Source organism: Balearica regulorum, chromosome 3 (assembly GCF_011004875.1).
Source record: "Balearica regulorum gibbericeps isolate bBalReg1 chromosome 3, bBalReg1.pri, whole genome shotgun sequence".
In the NCBI taxonomy this organism is placed as follows: Eukaryota; Metazoa; Chordata; class Aves; order Gruiformes; family Gruidae; genus Balearica; species Balearica regulorum.
In genome coordinates this window covers 60,696,759-60,718,835 of record NC_046186.1, presented here as the reverse complement: position 1 = coordinate 60,718,835, position 22,077 = coordinate 60,696,759, and the positions used below count along the sequence as shown (strand labels likewise).

Below are 22,077 nucleotides of genomic sequence, written 5' to 3'. Positions count from 1 at the left end.
AGATCAGAGTACTAAAACCTAGATGAGACACGGACATACACTTGCTTAGATATGAGCATAAATACAAAAGAAAATTAAACAAGAGACACAAAATAATCAGAAGATTTAAACTATGTTTCTGCCTTATGCTGCCACAAAGGTCAAAGCACAATTTCCCAGAACTGTTGCTGTCATGGAACTTGATTAAATTTTACAACTTGTCGGCCTTTTGCAGCCTTTCATCTCCAGCCTACCAGCATATGATGGGCAAAACTGAACTAATGAGAAAAACTGGGTCAGATCAGGATAAATCACTTCATCCACTGAGAAGAGAAAGAGGCGCTATTGGATTGAACAATGAATATGGTGCTATTCATATTACTTTAACTATGAGATACGAACTCTTTAGTAAGAGATCACACCTTGATTTCAGCCTAAAGCATCCTTATCCAATTGATGCTTGTGAAGGAAACAAGTCAGGGGCTTTGGCTGATTTGCATTAGGCAGACATTCCCTCTATGGTTGACATGCTTTCTAGCAGAGATATGACTGATCATACACAGGGACTGAACTAGTCATTTTCCATTAGAAATAGCTCCTCCAGAATGTAACCGAGGAGCTGGCACAGCAGCGACTGATAGCAGTGGTCACAATGCGTGTTTTGCGCTTGTCGTGCAGATAAACGGAGACATCCAGTCTGCCTTATTTGTCAGCCTAGCATAGGTCTCAAGGCCCACTTCAACAAAAAGGTGGAGAGCTCTTTGTTTGCTCTGATGGATTATACTGTCCCATTCTTCGATTTAAACAGAGCTTCAATAAGGTCTTTTTAAAAAAAAATTTAAAAAAATCTGAATTGAACCATGGGAAAATCTATGCTGGACAACAAGCATCCGTGACCCTTGAATACACCTGGGTAAACTGTGTGTCATATACCAGAGATTACGTTACAATGCACTGGACTGTCTAATTTCCCCGCACAACTATCTTGCCCTTTCCTGGGTTTTAATAGCTTTACTTTGGCTTGACGTCAGCTATGCTATCACTGGTTTTCCTATCTACTTATTTACTTTTAATGCCTTGACCTTGATTGTCTAATGGAATATACCGCTCCCTCCACTTTGCAAAGTATAAAGAGGAAAATGATTGCTTAAATGTTTGGCCATTTTCTAGCTACCTCTCAGTGCCTGACTAAAAGATGCCAGCAGGAAACAACATTATCGCATTACATGGCTCAGCAGTTTCCTACTCACCCACATGCGAATCAGCCCCCTTGCCTCACTGCACTGTGTAGTCAGGCCAAAGCAATAGCAACTGCTGCAGCCAAGTGGGTTTCTGGCAGAGAGACCAAATGTACCAGACTTGCACCTGTCACAGTGGACACCTTCCACATTAACCTGGAAGAGAGAGAACATTAAAAAAAAAAAAAAAAAAACCAACCCCGAAACAAAACAACAAAAACCCAAGCTTTATTTCGAGGTAGTAATAAGAAAAAGAAAATCATACAGTAATGATAATAACAGAGTGCAGAAAGAAATAAGTATAAGAAAATATTCAAGGAACCTTCCAGCTTCTTATCATGTGTGTATGCAAACATATACAATTCATGTAATTGAAGCATTTGCATTTGTATCCACTGAGTAGCTCTGAGCAATGGATGCTGGCTTCATACTGACAGTTGTAAGCACAGAAAAATCAAATGGCACTTTGGGCATGACAGGCTCAATAACTGATTGATAAGATAAGAAAAAAATGTGTCTTTCTGAAATTGCCAGGGTTAACCAAGCCTTTTGTTTAATAGGAATTAGCTCTGACAAGCTAGAACGTTTAAGGTATGGTACTAAATGTTCTTGCTAGGAAACATATTTTCATGGAAATATTGTAGAGAAAAGCTTTCCCCTCTTCGTGATTGTTTTCCACATCATTGAACAGTATTAACAGGGCTGAAATGTTTCACTGTTGTAATGTCAATGCTTTTATTTTCATTTTTCATTTAGTCCAAATAAAAAGCTATACCAGCTAGGGCCAGATACACAATAATTTATGCAGAGCCTTTTAAAACTACTTTCATATTGAGACCAAGGTATTTAAAAAATCATCAAAATGAAAACACTGGTTGGCTTTTCCTCCCCTCACCCCTCCTTTTTTTTTTCTTGAGAGTAGTATGAAGAAGCCAATCTAAAAATCGAATTCAACTTTCCAAAGCTTATGCAGGAAATCAACATTATTCCTCAGGATTTACAATTTTTAACTCTCATTTCCACATGTAACTCTATCAGCAAATGTGCCTACACTGTATTTAGCTTACATTTTGCTGCTTTTTGTCAGGACTGACAAAGGGGCTCCTGACCCTTTGAAAGCTCATTTCTGCAGCTCTAATAGCAGGTTTAAATGGGAATGATTACCATTTTATAAAAATCTAGCTTCTTCAATATATAACTCTTTCAAAAAAGTTACACAAAAGGTCAACTAACCCTAGATTTAAATTCAAGCCTAGATTTAAATTCTGGGAAAAATCTGCTGTCTTAATTCAGTATCATTTGTCCATTTCCTGTCATAAATTGTGAATTTTACTTTCTTTGCATTTTATGTCAATTGTAATTTCTTATCATTAATCATCAACTAAATATATACTGTTAATTTGCACTCACAGAAACATAAAAGTAACTAGCCTTAGAAGAATCAACAAAGAAAAAATTCTATTTAAAAATGCCATAAACCTCCATTCTTTCTACTTAGTGCTTAGAAGAGCTACAAGAAAGACATTGACATACTGGACCTAATCCAGAAAAGGGCCACCAAGATGGTTAGAGGGGTTGTGCACATCACGCATCAGGAGAAGTTGAAAGATTTGAGATATTTCTATATTCCCATTTCAGAAGATGACATAGGACAAATAACACTGATCATTAGGCTGAGTTTTACTCACACTCCATGTGATCAACTCACTTGTTTTCTTATGGTCTCACCATCAAATGAATCAGCATTTGTGAAATAGAACATGATGTTTTCTGTTCAAGTACACCAGAAAAACAGAAGGGTGGTCTGGCAGTTTGCACAAAGAGGTTGTGAAATCCCCATCCTTGGAAATACCACCTCAGCAATGTCTTTCAAACAAGACGCTGAACTAGGTGACCTCCATAGGTCCTTTCCAATCTAATTTGTTCTACAGTTCCTCCATTGAGTCTATCATTTAAACTCAGAGTGAAGTAACTGGTGCCCATTTAAAAAAAGAATTACCTGGCAATTCAATCATTTAAATTCATCCTTCCATTTTACTAGCTCTTTGTGTCAATACAGTCCCTGAAAAGGAATGAATCAAAATCACAGAAGGAATCTCTAGAGGTCACTTTTAAAAACCTCCTCCTTGAAGCAGGACTATCACCAATACTAGATCAGGTTACTCACACCTCTTTCTAGCCAATTCTTGAAAACCTCTAAGAATAAGGATTTCACAACCTTTCTGGATAATCTGATCCAGTGCTGCATAATCCTCCTAGCGATTTTTTTTTCCTAACGTCAATCCAACAATCCAAAATTCCCAAGTTGCCACGCGCAGCTGTTGTCCCTTGTCACATCTTTCGCTACTATCAGAAACAACTCCATCAACTACTCTTTGAAGTGGCTGTAGGCTGCAATTGCATTTTCTCTTAGCCTCTATTTTTGCAGACTAAAAGAGTCCAGCTCTCAGTATATCCTTACAGATCATCTGCTCTAAGTCTCTTTGTAGCCCTTCTCTGGATCCTCTCCAGTTTCTCAACACTCTTGAATCAGGTCTTAAAACTGCACATCATTTCCAAGGGCAGTTTTACCAGCACTGAGTAGAGGGGGATAAAGACTTTCCTCTGCTGGTCATGCTCTTCATGATGTCCTACCTTGCAGCTGCATTGGCCAGTATGATCGATGCATCCAGCGCAGTAGGCAGTTTGCTTTATTTACGATGATAGTACGTGGTTGGCTTATATTCAGTTTGCTATTCCCCAAAGCCCGTATGTGCTTTTCAGCAGGATTACCACTTGGTCTTTTCTCCCTGCAAACTACTGATTCTTGAGGTTATTCCACTCCAGTTCATGACCTTTCTTTTTTCCCAACCATCAAGCTTTTCAAGGACTCTCTAGATTGTAGTTCTACTGTTCAGCATGTCAACCTCTACCTCCTCCAAATCAGCCATATTCTCAAATGTGCTGCTAGTTAATTCCATCACCTGTGTCAAGGCATTGGCTCTGGGTTACTCTGCTTGCTGGCCACCAACTGCATGTCAAACTACCAATTATTGCCCTTTAAGCCCAGCAATCCCGCCAATTTTCAAACCACCTAAATGTGCTGTTCTTCCAAGAACAATTCCAAATAAGAATGCTGTGGGCAACGATGCCAAAAGTCTTTGCTTTAATGATTCTGAATTGGATGCAGTCTTCTCAGAAGAACAGATACTACTACACGGAATTCTACTCATAAAATGATTGATATTGACTCCTCCTAAGTCAAGTTATTGCTGATGTGTTTGCTTTTAATTTGCTGAATATCTGAACAAGAATTGTATTGAATGGGGTTCAACTGGCAACAGTCCTGTAAGAACAGGAAGAAATACGATGCGAGAAGAGAGCCTAAGAGGATGCTAGCCTGCCAAGTATTAGTTTGTGAAAAAGCAACTGTAAGCACTTAAGTCTTTCTTCATGTTAGACTCCTCCCATAGCAGTTAGCAAATGCACTAGGAAACCACCTAGAATTGTTTGCACGTAATGTTGGAACGAGCAAGTACAATTGTCAATGAATTTTGGAATGAATAAACTTCTCAACAGCTATAAGATCGGCTCATAACCTTCATTGTCTTACCTTGCAGCTGCATTGGCCAGTACTATCAATGCACGAGCACTTCCCCAACTCTGTATCACAGCTCTGTGGATCAGTCCCTGCCAGGAAGCAGTGACAAGCAACACATTGTGGATAATTCCAGTAACCCAACCTGCACTCTGTGCATTTATCTCCAGAGAATTCAGGGCGGCAGAAGCAACAGCCTGTATTTAAGTCACACTGAGAACCCAGGGCTCCAATGAGGCTGCAGTCACAGGGCTAAAAGGGAGAGAAACAAGGAGAAAATTGCAATTGTTCATCTGAAAAAAACCACCCCAATAACAAAAAAGCAACTCACCTCTTTTTAGTATCTATAAATAAAGTACAGCAGTGAATTCCCATCGTCCAAAAGTAACATATCTGAATTATAAGGCTTGGCATTTATCTTTATTCAACAAGGGTCAAGCAATTACACTAAATAAATTTACAACACTGTTTTCTTTTTGAACAGTTATTACTTATCACTGATAAGTTAGGCAGTGAAATCAAATAAATCCAAAAGTGTCAAGGACACTGGGATACTTTGTGGACCAAATTAACTTAAAAACTCTAAGTGCTCTCTAAAAAGTGCTTTCTATGTAACTCCTCTGCAGGGTATGTTCAGACCACTTTGCTAAAACTGGAATTGTTCGGGGACAGTGGTCCCAGTGGAATCTAGTTCAATGTTTATTACTCATCCATCAGACAGGTAACTATCTTCTTTGTACAAACAGGACTTTTAGATTACAGTAATTTACACAGTAAGGGATAGAGATTTAGTCATGTGGTATACTGGGAAGTAAACTCACTCATAGAATGAGACTTTTGCAGGCAGGTAAGGATAGAAATAGGTAATTTGCCAGGGGTCTAGATATCGAGTACAGAAGTAAGTAGCAGGGAAAGCTGCAGGCTTCCAAAGAACAGAAGAATCCCTCAGTGCTATTACTGTGACTGTACTGCAAAGTTAGCACAGGACATTTGCTGTGATCACTGGCCTGACCAGAATCTCATATGGAGAAGTTCAGCTTGCAGAAGCAAACTCAGTGCCAGTAGTACAGGTTACCACAGTAACTGATATGGATAGACTTGCTAAAATTAAGGACACAAAGCTGAAAAAGAGAGGAGGAAAATGTAGATTCAGTTTCTAAGCAAAACTGTTTATTACATAAATACTTAAAGCACCTTTTTTCTGATCTGAAAAGACCATTTATAAAGAAGGTGATTATATACAGGAAACACTCAAGTTCAATCTTTACTGAATGCTGGAGAAACCATTTAACTACTGGTTAAATGTTAGACTGGGACATTACTTTCTAACCTAAGAAATACAACATTCTGACAGAAAGAACCTTATTGTACAAGATACATTTGAACATAAGTTTAGAAAGCAAATTGTTCACCGTATATTGAAATAGCTTGGTGTGCAATATCAAAACCTAAATTACAATCAAATGTTGTGTTTGTTTTGCGAGCACGCAGTTTTATGCAATGCCCTCCATCCCCCTGAGTTACGACAGCCCTGGAAATCTTCTACAAAGAGTGTGAGCAGGAGATTCACATCTCACTTTGCAGAGATTAGCTGCAACATACTGAAAGAGATGTGGGCTGATAGATCATTATTAATTTAGATGGTGCCATGGAACTGCCATACTAATGCGCTCACATAAAAGACAATCAGAGAATATACTCCAGAGCTCAAACAGAGGTCTTCAACCTCATTAGGCTGGTTTCAGAAGCCAAGAGTCTATATCACAGCAGCACAGCAGAGGTTTCACAAGAGGACTCTTCCATACATAGAAAAAAGAAATCATTCTTGATAATTAGTTTGCAGCCTGAGCTACATGACAAACAGCCTTTTAAGAAAGAGTATTAATGGTGTATGACCATGTTCAGACAGGACATAGGTTTTTGGAGTAATTGCAGCAATACTATAAATTCCTCATCATCAATGAGAATGGCAGAGAGGAGAAGGCATTTGAACTTTCCACAATATTCACTGTGACTAGTTTTCAACCTTAACCGAATACTGCTCCCCTTAACTCAAGAGCAGGACATTAACACCAGCTTTCATGGCCTCTTTGACATATTACCATTGTTTTCCCATTTCTTCTCTCTTCTTCCCTGCCTCTTAGAATATTTTTTAACTGTGTCAAACACTGGAATAAGAAAGATTTAAAGGCTAATGAGAAGGTTTATTTCCCCTTTAAGAACACAGGAAGAAAGTGCATTTTACAGCTAAGATGGCCTTTTCTTTTCTTCTCTCTTCACTGTCTTTTATGCACAAGTTGAAGCTCTTCTCAAGTAAACTTCAAGTACAAATACCCAGTGTGGTATCACAATTTGGGCCAAAGTAAATTTGTTCTGCAAAGGCACTGTCAGTTACCTGTAACTATACGTCTATATATTGTACAGTACTGTGGTAATCTCCTCAATCACGTTAAACGCAGCTAGAATAAAAGAAACGAGGCTTCAGCAGGACACTGACTCCGCATGACAGCAGTATAAACAGGGTTCGGTGTTACAGGCTGCACACCTGAGACAGAGGATCTGTAGTGCTCATTAACAGCTCGCCAACATTTAGACCACAGTCTGACCCCAAAACTTGCAATACAGAGACAAACTATGATTTACAAACATAAAACTGTGTTCCAGCTACGGATTATTGTATTTACCCCATGGGAAAGAGGTAACAGACACAGAGACAATAGAGATCCACTCACCTTGCAGCCAGTGACAATATCATGGCCCCAGTAATTTGGTCCACACTTGTCACACATCTCTCCAACAGTATTGGGAGGGCAGATACAGCGGCCACTGATGGGATCGCAGTTATTACCAAAACGTGAACATTCACAGGCTTCATGGGAGCCAGAAAAAAACAAAGCAGAGGAAAAGTTACCTCTTTGTGTGACAGCTGGAGAGCAGACCCTAAGAAGGTTAGGATCATTCCACCAAAGCCTTTACCATACAGTGAACTCGCAGTTATCTGAGGACACAGTGGGGCAGGAAAGGTAGGATAAACCCAGAGAAACCAAAACCAGGAGCAATGCAACACAGGTTAACTGAGGTTGAAGTAACTGCAATGAGAACAGAGTGGGAAAAATAAAGGCACTGACTGTAGAAGTGCAGAGACTTCTGAGATGGTGCACTCACGTGACATAGCTGCGGTAATACTGCTGTACAGTTTCTGGGCCGATGTTGTCTCATGGAAGAAGCCACCTGAATGCATCTGAGCCCTCTACGCAGGGAACCTGCAGTTTATTTAACCTCTTCCACCAATCTGAGCCAACCTGAAATTTCTGCTGCTGCAGAGTCTTCTTAAAGGGCAAAAAAGCTGTTTCGGTTCCCTTTTCTCATGCAAATGCAGATTCAAGGTATGTAAGTGATAACTAGTTATGGAGCACAAGACACCTAATTTCTCAGAGGAGTAGAACTGGTGCATGGTTATTTTCATACCCACCACCAACATTACCCCTGAGGTCACAGCAAAAGTGTCATAAGCAAACTATGACAGTGATAATCTGTTCCTTGGGGTGTTTATAGAGCAGTATAACATAATGCTCATTGCTGAGGGCTGTATTTATGTTCATTGCCTTTAATGTATGAAATACTTCCATTCAGAGTAAAACTACATAATAAAAGATATGCAAAGATAGAAATCATATCTATAGTTCAAATAAGAAGTGACCTTTATGTTTCCTCATCAATGCTTTCAAAAAAAGGTAACTAACTGATGCATAGAAGACAGTAAGTTTTGCCTCCATCGTGCCAGGAACAAGACGTTTGGCATGCTACATAAAATCTTTTGACACACTGTGGCTTGAAGATGTTTCAGAATACATGTCTCATTGGGAGACTGAGGCTTTCGGATGTGACAGGTCTTCGATGGGCTTCCATTTCTCACACAAAATTGGTTCAAAAGGCATGGAGGGGAAGAAAGTAATACAGCAAGAGTTTTTGCATTTTTACTTTTATCATTATTAAAAAGAATATGGAAAAAATACAGCACGTTTGTTGCAAGCAATAGTGAAATAGAAATCTCTTTTGTATCGTTGCTGCTAGAATGTCAACACTAACTGATGCTGCTTTAGGGTGTTTTTTTTAGGCTTTATGGTTTTTTATTGCACAAGAAAAATATCAAATTATATTCCTTTTGGATAAATGCTAGATAAAAGAAGTCCAATATTTTATTCGATACTTAACTGTCACTATGGAATTCATTTTTGTGCACTTTCTTCCTGGCATGATTTGATATACTTTTATTAAATTTCTGATTTTCTCTGTGATTCATAATTTAATTCTTTCTTTCTTTCTTTTTTTTTTTTTTTTTTTTTTTTGTAATTTGAAGGAATACATAAAAGCCTACTAAAAATAAGTGGGGAAAAAACCAGCATTTTGAAAACAGAATTCCTCTCCACCTGTTGTGTTAACTTTGGAACTTCTAAAAGTCTGAATTTTCTGAACATCTTTTGCTGTTGCGGTTGTTTAAAATATTTGATGACCACAGGCAGATACATTTTGATTTAAAATATTGTTTAGATCTACACTATCTCCCCATTTCATCCCTGTTCCTTAAACTCTGTCATTTCATGTTTGCCAAGAGAGCAGTTAAAATTTTAATGTGAAATCTTGCTAATTGCTCTCTCATTTTCCTTCCCCAACTGCATGAAATGAACAACATTTTGTAGTATTTCACAATTGTGATGTGCTCTTAAACTGTGAAATGTTAGAATAAGAGACTAATCATGAAGATAAACTATAGTATTTTTTCCCTCCATATATATTCTAAGGGCTTTAGGACTGCAGTTGTCATGTGCATTTTATTTCCAGCTCTCTCATCGGCAAGCCTGTGAACCAACCTTTCCCTTTTCCAGGGTGCCAATGTGTTTGAACTTTTCAAGGCGGTAAACGTTTTCTGAGCCCTTCCTTCCCATGGGAGACAATACCATCGAGTAATGTTTTCAAATACGATCTTTAATCCAGCCTGGCTCAAGGTTTATCAACACTGCAGGTGAAATTGAATTTTGCTGCACAGATGTCGGTCTTGAGGCCTCAATGCTTCTTCCATAAGCAAAGGGAGTAAAAAGAAGGCAGAGAGGTAGGCTTGCTGCTTGTGCTGCCATAATGGGTGGGAAAGGAGGGGGAATAGGATGCTAGGCATGGTAATTTCTGCTTCGGGAAAGAATACAGCTTCTGCCTGAAGAATAATAGCAACAATACTGTTGGCTTTATAGCACTCTGCCATCAGCAAAGAATGCTGAGGAGCCATTGCCATTCTGGTGTCCCTGCAGCTAGTCCCACTAGACAACTATCCATGCCTGCCATGATCACAGCTAAATAAGTCTATGAGACTTTAAAAACACAGTTCTGTTAGTGAAGATGGATATTTCCCTGCAAAGAGACCTATGGATTAGGTTCTTTCGATCTAGCAGTCTGTACTGCTTTAAAGACAGGAAGCATTCATTTCTGTGTTTGACCTAATGTCCAAAAGGACAGACATAAATGTAAAGAAGTGGCTGGAAATATTTATGTCTGATGCTAGAGTTCTAACATCCGGAAAAGCATACTTTTCATGTGTTTACACAAGGGACGTAGTAGAGAATTTTATCTGAAGATCTTGTTGTACACAAAAAGTATACAAGTAAGCAAGATCCTAAATATTACAGTATAGAAATTCAATCAAAAAAGATCAACCATGTAAGGACAGTGAAAAGGTTTGGGATAAAACTTTTTATCCCAAAGGGATTTTTTTTTCTTTTTTTTTTTCCTTTCACATCCCTTCAAGTTGATGTGATTTGGCAAGCACATTAATCAGCCTTCCTATGATGCTCTTACCATAACTAAATTATAGGAACTTCATAGAAACTTTTTTGGCAGAAAGTACTTGGAGAAAAGGACATTCCTGTTTCTTCTAAATATGGTAGTTTAGCCATAAACTGACCTTAAAATAGCAGGAATTGCTTGGGCCTTTTCTTGCCAATCACTGTCCTTGCCAATTGACTGATTTACAAGGTTGTCTATGAAAATACATATCTGTCAGGAAAATTTGTTAGGCAATCCAAAACCAGCCAAACTAAAATTTCAGTAATAAACGAACAAACAAACAAACAAATAAATAAATCTGCAATTGGCTGCAAAGAATTTACATACGAGTACAGCCTCCTTCTTCAAAGTTGTAAAATCCATGAGCACAGCGGTCACACTTCTTTCCTGAAACTCCAGGCTGGCAATAACACTGTCCATCTCCATCGCAGTCGAAGGACTTGGAACCAAAAGAGTTGCAGTTGCAGGGAACACATCCTCTTGAAGATTGTAAGCCAAATGTTTCAGGCTGCCACAGAGAAGATCAGTTAGTACATGGAATGATTACCAGGAGAAAAGAGGAAAAGCTGACAGTGTAGGGAGATCAGGATGGTTCTTTCCTCTTCATCACTGAAATACTACTCATAACCGATTGAATTGTAGCCGTAAAACACTGAGGCAAGGGCACTAAATACCCTCCACAGCTGAAAAAGAATACAGATTTCAGAATGTTACCTGATACTGTAATGAATGTTCTGCAATGTAACGCATTTCCTATGAGGTTGTGTTTCCGTAAGTACAATTCCCATAAGAAATGGAATGTATGTCAGTGCCATATACACATCCTGTGTCTGGGTTGTAAGATTATGTCAGGCAGAGTTAGTTGCTAAGAGAGTGAACTGAAATTCTTAGTTGTGAGTGGAGATTGATTCAACTGGAAAGTCTCTGAACAACTAGATTTTATCTCCTCTGACCAGGGGCAATGTCTATATACACTATTCTGTAACTTAAGGGCATTTTTTTTTTTTTTTTGAATGATACTTAGGCATAACTTTATAAGAACATAGATATAATGTATTTGTGTACATTACAAGCAAATAATGGGAATTATTGATTTTTAAGATAAAAACTCTATCTTTGGATTAGGTCTAAGACTAAAATAGAAGTAATCAGTGAGCTTCTGCTTCTCTTTTATTTTCATCCTTTGCTTTGTTTGCATTGAGTATTGTAAAGTTCCTACAGAACATCCAACAGATGTTATCAACTATAGTAATAACTTTCCTTCTTAAGTCCACTAGTGGAGTGCAAAAAGTATACTAGTAAAGGAGGGAAGACACATGCTCATTTGTGTACTGTAATGGAGTTCTGCACAAAGCTTTAAACTAACACATCCCATGCGTTTCACTGCACCAGCTAACAGAGGCCCCAAGGAGCAAATGGTACTTGATATTCAAATTCTGAACTCAGTCTTGAGGTAGAGTGACTTAAAATGGGAGTACTTTTCTACCTTTTTTTTTCAGGTATGATCATTTTCAGTGAATACTGAAATCCAAATTATATTACTAGCTTCACTTGAAATTGATATTACAACATTTAATAGTAAAAATCTATCAGAGACTTTGCTAGGAAGGCAAAATGTTAAAAATGAGATATTAAAAAGATCACTGCTAACAAATCTAAAGAACAAAGTGGAAAACATTTACCTTTAGAGTGTACTACGGTGTGACCTAGGCATGTGGTGTTAGACTTTTACCTAGCATACATCCGTACAGATTTTTCAAGTCAGTGACTGAAGCTGCACTGACTTACATGGATTTGTTCCAGAGTGGAACCCTTAACCTCTTGTGTAGGTGAATTCCCAGAGACTTCAGCAGCTTTCCATGTAAAAATCCTGAAATCCGATCTCTGAGGTTAAATTGAAGTTCCACATTCCTACAGAGAATCTGCTGATAGGTATCAGAATACAGGACCACATCTACGGTCAGAATTTGGCCTGAAGAATCATATGAACCTAAGCAAATGCTTGATTATACATATAATAAAGAATTACCCCGATTTTCATTTCCAAATTCTATATTGAAATGTTTTGCCAATTACATACTTCTGCATGACAAAACATGGTGCATCAGAGAGAAAGAAATACTCAAACTCATAGAATTAAACTCCAAGGTTCAATTAAATATACAGACTATCTCTAAAGATTTCTTTTTCACAGGAAGAAACATACAGAAATGTGAATATGCAAAAATCTCAGGACAGACATTCAGATTAATGCAGTGAAGTAACCAATGCACAGCATGCAGCTCAATTCTCAATAGAAAGTTTGATAGGATCTAATAAATTCTCTTTTATATGGGTGAAAGCCAGAAAAAGTCTGATACACTAGCACTCTGCACTGCGTGAAGGAAGAAAAGATCACTAGCATGCTGGGTTGTATTCTGTGATGAGCTCTGCACAGTGGAAGACATTTGGATCAGTCATGCAAATCCCCCAAGATGAAACCCCCTCAGCAAAGCTTGTTCACACACAGAAATTCTAAGAATCACATTTACTGAACAAGACATAAGAACCTGGATGACAATGAGGAAATGTGATGAATTTTCTGAATATGTTACTACATTGTGTCCCTGTATCAGTGTATGTCGAGAGTTTGTGTGGGCAACACAGTTACGTAAGATATGTTAAATGGGTAAAAGCTCATGTTCTCCAAGGGAATCCATACAAGCAAATATGGCATGGGTCCCGGTGTCTGGCTGAGGATGAAAAACACTGCCAGGTATTTTTCAAACTGGGTGTGATAAGTGTGGAGGTTTCGAGTTGCAGGAGAAAAGCACAACATTCCTAAAACACTGCTCTGTTAGAAGCAGTTGTATCATAATTACTTCATTTTAGGAAATAAGTTGCACTGTTGGTATGTGATAAACAACGAGTACTTCTGTCATTTTGGGCATTACACTCAAATAATGGGCACTTCACCTCGTGAAAAATGGCTCAGATAACCGGCCATATTCACTAATGAGAACTTTTAATATCAGTTTTCTTTGATTTTTCAAGATTAGATGTTAACACTTTGCCTCTGGGCCTGCTCCTTCTCACTAACTCCTTAAGCTTTTGGTTCTTGAATTGTTAGAAGAGGAAGTCTCATCCTGCTGAAGGCCATGAAAATCCCACTGATCCCATGGATGTATGCACATCACCCATACATTTTGTGCGTACTGCTGTGGATGTTGCTGTATTTGGACTTATTCTGGTATTTGACTTCTGGCCTATATTGTCATTTCCACTATGAGAAGCCTAAAAAGGTGCCTGTCTTCTGAGCTTGTCTATTTCTTGATAATTTTGTATGTTGTAGCACACATATTTAAAATTAAAAAAAAAAAAAAAAAAAAAGCCTGCGGGAGCTCCAAACACAAACGAATACAAGATTTCAACCCATGCAACGCACACAGTTTCTGATTACCGGAGTGGCAGGCCGGTAAGCACCCCGTGGGCACCCACTGACACTGCTGACGCCCCATCTCCGAGGGGGGACTTGGATCTGCTGACTGCTTCGTGCATTTTCTTTCAACTTAGGCACCTGCCTGCTGATTTCACAGCGTCTGCCCATGAATCCTGATTTGCAGATACATCTTCCTGACATGTCACATTGCAGTGACATGGATCCTAAAGCACTGCAGCCACAGGGTATACAGAACAGCTTTTCTGGGGCCCAGAAGTAGCTGGGCTTTAAGAATGAAAAGTAAACACTATTAGAAGGTGAAGATAATGAAACCACAGGAAATAAAAGAGTACAGGAACAAAGATAGTAGTAAACACAGTATTAAACAAAAATTAATCCCAACCAACACCAATATTGTATCAACAAGCTTGACATATTTTCTGTGTATGTCATGCAATCTGTGCAAATTCCGTTGATACTAACAATACTTCTTTGAACAGACTCTTTAAATACTGTTGAAAACAGAGTGCGAGCAAACCTCTTTAGAAATTACACAGTTTACGCAAGGTGAAAATGATCTTTGTGATTTCTGCAGAATTCTTTATGCACTTTAAATCACACACATGTGGAGGTGTTCTGAGGACACAGGTCTAACCCACAAGTCCTCACGCTGAGCTAGAGAAACATGCAGCCAGCTATAACATATTCCTTAGCAGCCTGAAGAAAACTGCAAAAGTTCATGAAACGCTGTTTTTTGCAGTGATTTATGAGACAGCAAAACAACGTCAAGGCAAAAGACACTTTCACCAAAAAAGAATACATTATTTGGACAATACAAGAAGAACACCTAAGAAAAAAACCATAAAAGTAGAACATTCACAGCAGAAGTAAACTAGCATCCTGCTTTTTTTGAAAATCAGATGTTATCAAATATTTTGCAGCTATCTTCATAGAGGGATTTGCCCCCAAAGGTGCAATACTTTAATTTATTTATAACAACCATTCTTGAATATAAAGTGTACGTACCACATACAAAAATGTACACTGTATGTACAGTGAGGCTTAAAATATATTTGCATGCAATGTTCTGCATTTTGTTCTAGAAAACCTTTGGAAAACATTTAAAAACCAGCCATTTTACCATTCTGTACATAAGAACAATGCATATACGTTCTTTAAGTGTAAAATGAGCAAAAAAGAAAAACTATCCAGACTGAAACTGTATTTAGTCATGAGAAACAGGGAAGAAAACTGAAGGAAAATAGCATTTCTTGTCACTCACCTGGCAGACTTCGCACCGGCGCCCGATCACATTGGCTTTACACTTGCACTGGCCTGTCTGGGGGTCACAGATCTCTGAGAAGGAGCCATTGATGTTACAGTCACAGGCTGCAGAGGAAGGAGAAGGAGCTGTCAATGTATTTCCTAAAATACGTATGCTGCTGAAGCTATCTTTACTAAACAAATGTTTACAGTGTGGCTTTTGCCACCCTGAGAAATCCAAGAAGGCAGGCCCAAGTAAAGCAGGAAGGTGTTACTCCCATACGGTGACAACACACATTAACCTCCCCATATTAATGTGGAATTTTGCTCCAAATTATTACAGTGAGAAATCTTGCCTTGACTTCATAAACAATGTGTTTTATATCCACCTCTCAGATCAAAAGAGGATGTTTAGGGCACATTACTGAGTATATGATGATGGAGAAATAAGGTTTTAAAGCAATAGCAACTTTGCCTTTATATTTTAATTAGTGCTGAATTTCTGGACCGAGAGGGTGGTGGGGAAGGCAAGGGTCTCTCCCTCTCAGAACAGCCTGGCCATTGCCCTGAAACTTGGAGTGGGCAGGGCAGCGCTGAGAGAAAAAAAATAAAGGGTACAGACCCTTACACAGGGTGTCTATGGGATTTAGCTCTGGCAGGTGGGAGTGCTACTGCTCCACATGCTGGTCCTGCTGCCCTGGAGTCCAGTCCGTGTTAATGCAGTAGGCAGGAAATGTTGGCAGGCTGAGGACCCAGAACAAGGTTACCTTCTGGGGACCTTTGCTGTGGGGGCAGTAACCTCTGCACACACACACCACCACCACCCCCAAAAGGTCTTCCTCACAGGCAGCACCCTGGAGCGCAGCTGAGAAAGAGACTGAGGATTATGTGCTCCCGTGACTCTCTGGTACCTCTGTCTGAGCAATAGCATCACAGTTCCCAGAGGAAATGTAATCCGACTGGCTAGCCTAACTCATCTCAACGCTCTCTTAAGGATTTCAAATGGCAATGAAAAGGAACTGCTGTTTCTTGAGGAAAAGAACAATGCTTTTGACTTCTAAATTCTCATGTTTTAGGAGAAGAGAATTTTTTGGGAAGCTTTCTGTCACCCTTTATGCTCTTTGACCACAATTCTTTTGGCTTGCAGAGATGAGGAAAAAATCCCTTCAGCATTTACAGTAGAGAAGAGGGATGTGATCTGGTGTCACAGGGACTATGCCCATGCAGTGACCAACTCCATCAGTGTGAGCTCATTCCTGCATGTCCTTTTTTTTCCCTAGAGGGGAATGAATCCACATCTCTATATTGCTTATCAACGTACTCTGTAAACCAATCCACATTTTGCCTTCCTGTAGTGCCCTGACTGCATGTGTTGGTCTTTTTCTCAATGTGACAGCTTCATTTTAAGAAACACTTAAAAGTCCCAACAGTGAACACATGGTGGTCGCATACTTGCATGTCACAAGGTGTCATTTGAAACAAAGCAGTTCTATTTTTCCTATGTATAGACTATTACAACAGGAGCTTTCTCATTACTTTATTGTACTTGCTACATTGTAAATGGAAAGGATTATTTTCTGTTCTTCTCCCCACTTCCGAGGTACTCTGCAAAAGTTGCTTCTTTTAATTTCAGTGAACTATGGCTTCCCAGTCTGTTCATGGCCTTATTTCTCAAATGTTTGCAAAGATGTCTCATATTCTGGAATAAGTAACAACACCACATTGGACTCTCTTATCAGCCTGGTAACACCTTCAGAGGTTTTGATCTCTCTCTGTTTTGTGATATATTTTTAAAATGTAAACATTTAAAAACACTTCTGCTGTAATTAACATCACTTTTCTTTTCTTTTACTCTCATTTTTCAACACTAACTGAATCCATAATTTATTTCTTTCATCCTGTATATGGCTCTCCTACCATAATATTTATGTTTTAAAACTGCTGACACTCTAAACTGTACACAGTGATGAGTAGCACATATATATGTTTTGAGTATCTTTCTAATTAAAATGGTCAACAGTGAAAGATGATGCATAAGCCCAAACTCACAAAACCACAATTCTCAATGCAAATTAACAGTATTTCACCACCCTTTTTACCCAGACCTGAAAAAAAAAAACAAAAAAAACCAGCCTGTCTTACTTGCAATGTTTTGCTTATCAGGCATACATCACCACAAGAATCAAGAAGAAAATTTACACTGATTTTAAAAACAGATGAGACTGTACAATTTATATTATATATTATGACAAATGGCATAGCATGTATTCGTAACTCTGCCACAGATGACTGAGTGCAGTGCCGTGGTAAGGCAGAATTTGGAAGTCAAGACTTTGTTTTTCCTGGCTGTGGCAGTATGCACATACAGAAGAAACATGGTCAGGGCTATTAATCTACTAAACTGCTACTCAATCTGATAAATTGCATTTAACTCACCTAAAGTCTTCTCATTCATTCACCTCTACTGGGAAAATTAGCTATTGTCCAAGCCTCCAAATGGCTGCTATAATACAATACAACCTGTCAGAGAAATTTGTCTTACTTTCTCCCAAAATGACACTGGTCAAGATCCTTCTCACTCTCTCTCAATTTGTATGTTTATGCATGTGTATTTATAATCAACCTACACACTTATTCACCTCCAATGGTAGTACCTGCACATAAGCACACTTGAATATTAGCTTTAATTCATCTCATGGCACTTAGCCCTACTACCATCAGCACAAGCTCCAGGTATTTGCTTCAGTACACTGTGCTATTTCACACCAAAAACCAACCTACTAGAATCAAATCAAATAAGCCTAGGACGTTTGCTCAGTGTTCTTAGATTTATTATTTTGTACAGATACACCAAGAAATTCAGAGACACTGGAGTGATATAAAGTCGTATTGTCATTTGAAATGGTTAATGCACATGACAACAGCACTGTACTGAGAAAGAGCAAGAAACATTTCAAACAATAATTTGAAAGCAAAATTCATGCTTTGCAATACTCTTGGATTTGGCTTTTTAATAAGGAATGAAATTGAAAACAACAAAGTAAAGGCACAGTCCCTCTGATATTGTAGCTGCAGGGCAAACTTCATGGAAGTCTGCAAAGGAAATAAAAAATCATATGCAAAAAAGAAAACCCACATGAAAGACGGAGAGTAGATGAATACAAGGTAACTGTGAGCACAAGGCTATGAATACATTAGGGGGCTCTCCTTGTCAGTGATGCTAACATCAAAAGCAAAGCTTGTAATTCTACATTAAATATGTATTTATTTTTAATACTTTTTTTTAATTGTATGTTTTGTGAACTCTCCTCATATTACATCTCTTCCCCAAGCAGCTGCTACTACTGTAGAAACAAGCTACTGGAAGCTATGATTTTTGAAATACACTTCTTTTAAAATGATGCTATACACTTAACACCCTAACTTATATGACATTATTCATCACGAACTGTTAACTCGCGCAGAGAATATATGTGATTGTCCAACTTTTATCCAGCATTGTATAAAGTAGATACAGAAAGCATTTACACAGGTGTATGTCTTCATGGCTATCTATGATTTTACGTATATCAGTGTTATTAGCCTTTGCTGAGAAACCTGGTGATGCTCTGCATCTCGCTGGCTCCCATGAAGTCTTAGGTGGTCCAATCAAACTTAGTATTTGCACTGTCAAACTGCAAGTCACTAATAGCCCAAACCCTAGAAATGGATGTTAGTGTCTCAGACCTCCGTGCTTGCAACACTTATTGCAGAAGTGGTCCCTGTGTTCCTACATACACACACAGCAATAAGACAATGACCCAGCTCTTTTACTTGCATAATTTTATACTGATAAAGCACCTTTGCACTCAATGGAGTTGCTCTGAGTTTATTCAAATGAAAGAAAAGGCTTAAATCCTTGTGACAGTGAAATAAAATTCTCTGCTTTTTCAGGACAGTTTACAACCTGTTGTATTCCATTTCTCAGAATGGAGTGGAAGGGTATGTGAAGAATGTTTTTAAGTTAAAAGCACTTGTTCTGCCTAATAGCTGCATTCTGAATTGTGTCAGCAATGGCTCAGAGAGAGTCACTGCCTCCTACAGAAGCAAAAGCTCCTGCTCCTACCAAATTCTCCATCTGCTCTCAATAATTTCCTGCAGTCACTATGGGGAAGTATGAGCTAGGGCTCATACTTAAACATGCCACCATTCATCTGAGAAATGGTAGCTTGCTGCAGTACTAGGTATCTTCCTCCAGAGCACCTTAGAAAATGTGTCAGATTTTAGACTCTGCTTTGCAGGAGGTGGGAGAATCTTGCCCTGTAAGACGCAGCAGCTCCCAATTCTTACCGAGGATCATATAGGTGGGAAGGAAGCCACAAGTGCTGCCAAAGTTGGACCCTGCAGTAACTGAAATATCACTCCCTCCTTTCAGCACCAATCTTACTAGTTAATGGGATTTCCCTGGATGGCTTATAGCATTTTTAGTGATTCGTTTTCATTTATTTGTATTTATTTTTGTAGATCTGACATTTAGTATAACCTTTTGCATCCACGTAGTGCTCCGCTCTCCCAGGTTTTTTCCATGTCTACTTCATCACTGCTTCCACTACAGCAGGAAGTTTTTTAGTACGTTCTTCTTTCTATTTACTTTGAAGTCTCCCTTTCCAGAGGCAGATGCAAGTAAAACACTATTGTTATTAGACTTGTAAGTACACCGTATTGTTCTCTTGCTCGCACATACAGAGGCACAGTATTCCTCTCAGGAACATGGATATAGGATAGATCAATACTGTCAGGAGCAGTAAAAGTTCATGACTTACGTTGACAGTTCTTTGCATCAAGAGCATCGCCAAAATATCCATCAGCACACCTCTCACAATATTGGCCCGTTGTACCTGGCTTACATATCAGGCAAGCACCAGACAAGCTGTCACAGCTGCCAGGAATGGAGAAGTCAAGGTTGTCATTACACTGGCATGGCTGGCACGATCCCCCTGGTATTAGAGGTTGTCCAAAATAGCCTTCTGCACACCTAAGGTAAAAGACATCACCAGTTAGGACTCTTAAATAATCCTCTGATTAGAAATATTTAATTTTGTTGCCTCACTAATCACCAAAAATGATTTGATCTTCTTTCGAGTATTTCTTAAGCGTCTTTTCTCTCTCCCCCTCCTTCTCCTTTTTTACAACACTGTAGATACAGTACCAGCTGAAATCCTGCCAGTTCTGCTAGTAATTAGATTTCAGTGGGAGAACAATCTTGTCACTGGCACTGAAGACGAGACAAAGCATAATAAGAAATCTGTCTATTGGCACACTGAAGGAATTCAGGTCCATGTTAGATAGGCTTTGTATTTCAGCACATCATGTCTAGATGTTCTGTACTCATTTACCAGCAAGCTTGATGATTTTTTCCCTCTACCTTAAAAACATGTTTAGTTTAGAAAGACAGGTTTAGAAAATAATACAAACATAAATTTGTTTACCTAACAAGATCCTCCCCTGACTTAGCCTTCCCCTGATCTACTGCATGGTCCGATTTGTTTAATTAATGGATTGCTAATCTCTGTGTATAGGCAGGTACAAAAAGTTTGCTCAATATCACAGGAGCTATGTTGGTGTGTACTCCACCTTTCATATTTTAACAGAGATGTCTAAAAATATCACCTTATTTTCCACCTTGCCCACTAGCAATTTCCTGTGAGTACCATGTAAAACAGGTTAGTGAATCTGACCTAACATGAGTGTGTATTTAAAGCGAATTTCTACTCATTTCACAGCCTATTTCCTATTTATATTCTGGTCTGCTTTTCTTTTCCATTACATTTGCTCACACTTCACCGTAAGAGCAACTTGTAGATAGTGAAGAAAAAGAAGAAAAATTGCCTAGCTCCAGCTAATGAAGTTATTCATGTGCATCTCAGATGAACTCCAATTAGTGTAAAGAAAACAGAAAGTACATAAACCACATTCTATAAATTAATGTTTCCTACTATTTTAAAGTCAGTTTGAACACAGTTCTAACGTACATAGATATCTTTTCTGCTTTGTAATAGTAGTGGATGGTATGGTCGAGCAAGGATTTTGCGTACCATCCTAACACAGGAATGCAGAGCTCCACCACGCTCTTTCACTTTTGTCCCTTTATGCTCATCAAGTTCATCCTTTTCCTTGCATCCAGGATATCTCATGAAGCTTCCAACTGCATCCTAAACAAAGCTGTCTAAATATTTATTAAATAGTATTCACTATCATTAGCAAAGAATACAAAAATGGGTAACTGAGACTAGGGAGGAAATTATAGCTGGATCTAATTGAACAGGTTTTTTATAGTAAGATATTACACAAAGTAGGATTTCTTCCATTCTCTAAAAATACCCACAATGCAGAACAGAGATAAATAATATGTATAAATAGTCCAGTGGTTTGGGTGCATGTAACCACTCAAGAACATGAGTAAAATTTTCACAATCTAGCCCACTGTGCTTTACTCCTTTAGCATAGCCATCTCACAATTACCTCCTCATAGCAACAATACATCAAAATCTTGTCATTACAATAATTCAGGCATTTTATTTTCAGAACCTGTCATGAATGTAGCCACATATTGTACCTCCTTGTATTCCCCGCAAAGAAATTGATATTTTTTCCTTGGATGGAAGATATCTCAGCAACTGCAAAAGACTGATTTTTAGCTTACTTTGGCCAAAACAAGTTGGCTTTTTTTCAGTGATGATATCTCAGTTACAAAGGCCAGGAATATCTCTTAATACATGTAACAATTA

General features: G+C 38.6%; 1 protein-coding gene across 2 annotated transcripts in view; it reads right to left on the bottom strand.

Moving 5' to 3' along the window:
• Window positions 1-22,077, bottom strand: part of LAMA2 (laminin subunit alpha 2) — a 379,509-nt gene that overhangs the window by 122,564 nt on the left and 234,868 nt on the right. Inside the window, exons 19-25 of one of the 2 annotated variants that reach the window (XM_075748052.1) lie at window positions 20,113-20,324; window positions 15,330-15,436; window positions 14,069-14,332; window positions 10,957-11,137; window positions 7,527-7,663; window positions 4,810-5,046; window positions 1,230-1,373 (exon numbers count right to left, since the gene is read on the bottom strand). In XM_075748052.1, coding sequence (XP_075604167.1) covers window positions 1,230-1,373; window positions 4,810-5,046; window positions 7,527-7,663; window positions 10,957-11,137; window positions 14,069-14,332; window positions 15,330-15,436; window positions 20,113-20,324 — 1,282 coding nt within the window. The remainder of the gene's footprint in view (window positions 1-1,229; window positions 1,374-4,809; window positions 5,047-7,526; window positions 7,664-10,956; window positions 11,138-14,068; window positions 14,333-15,329; window positions 15,437-20,112; window positions 20,325-22,077) is intronic. The other variant, XM_075748053.1, reaches the window with a different exon arrangement.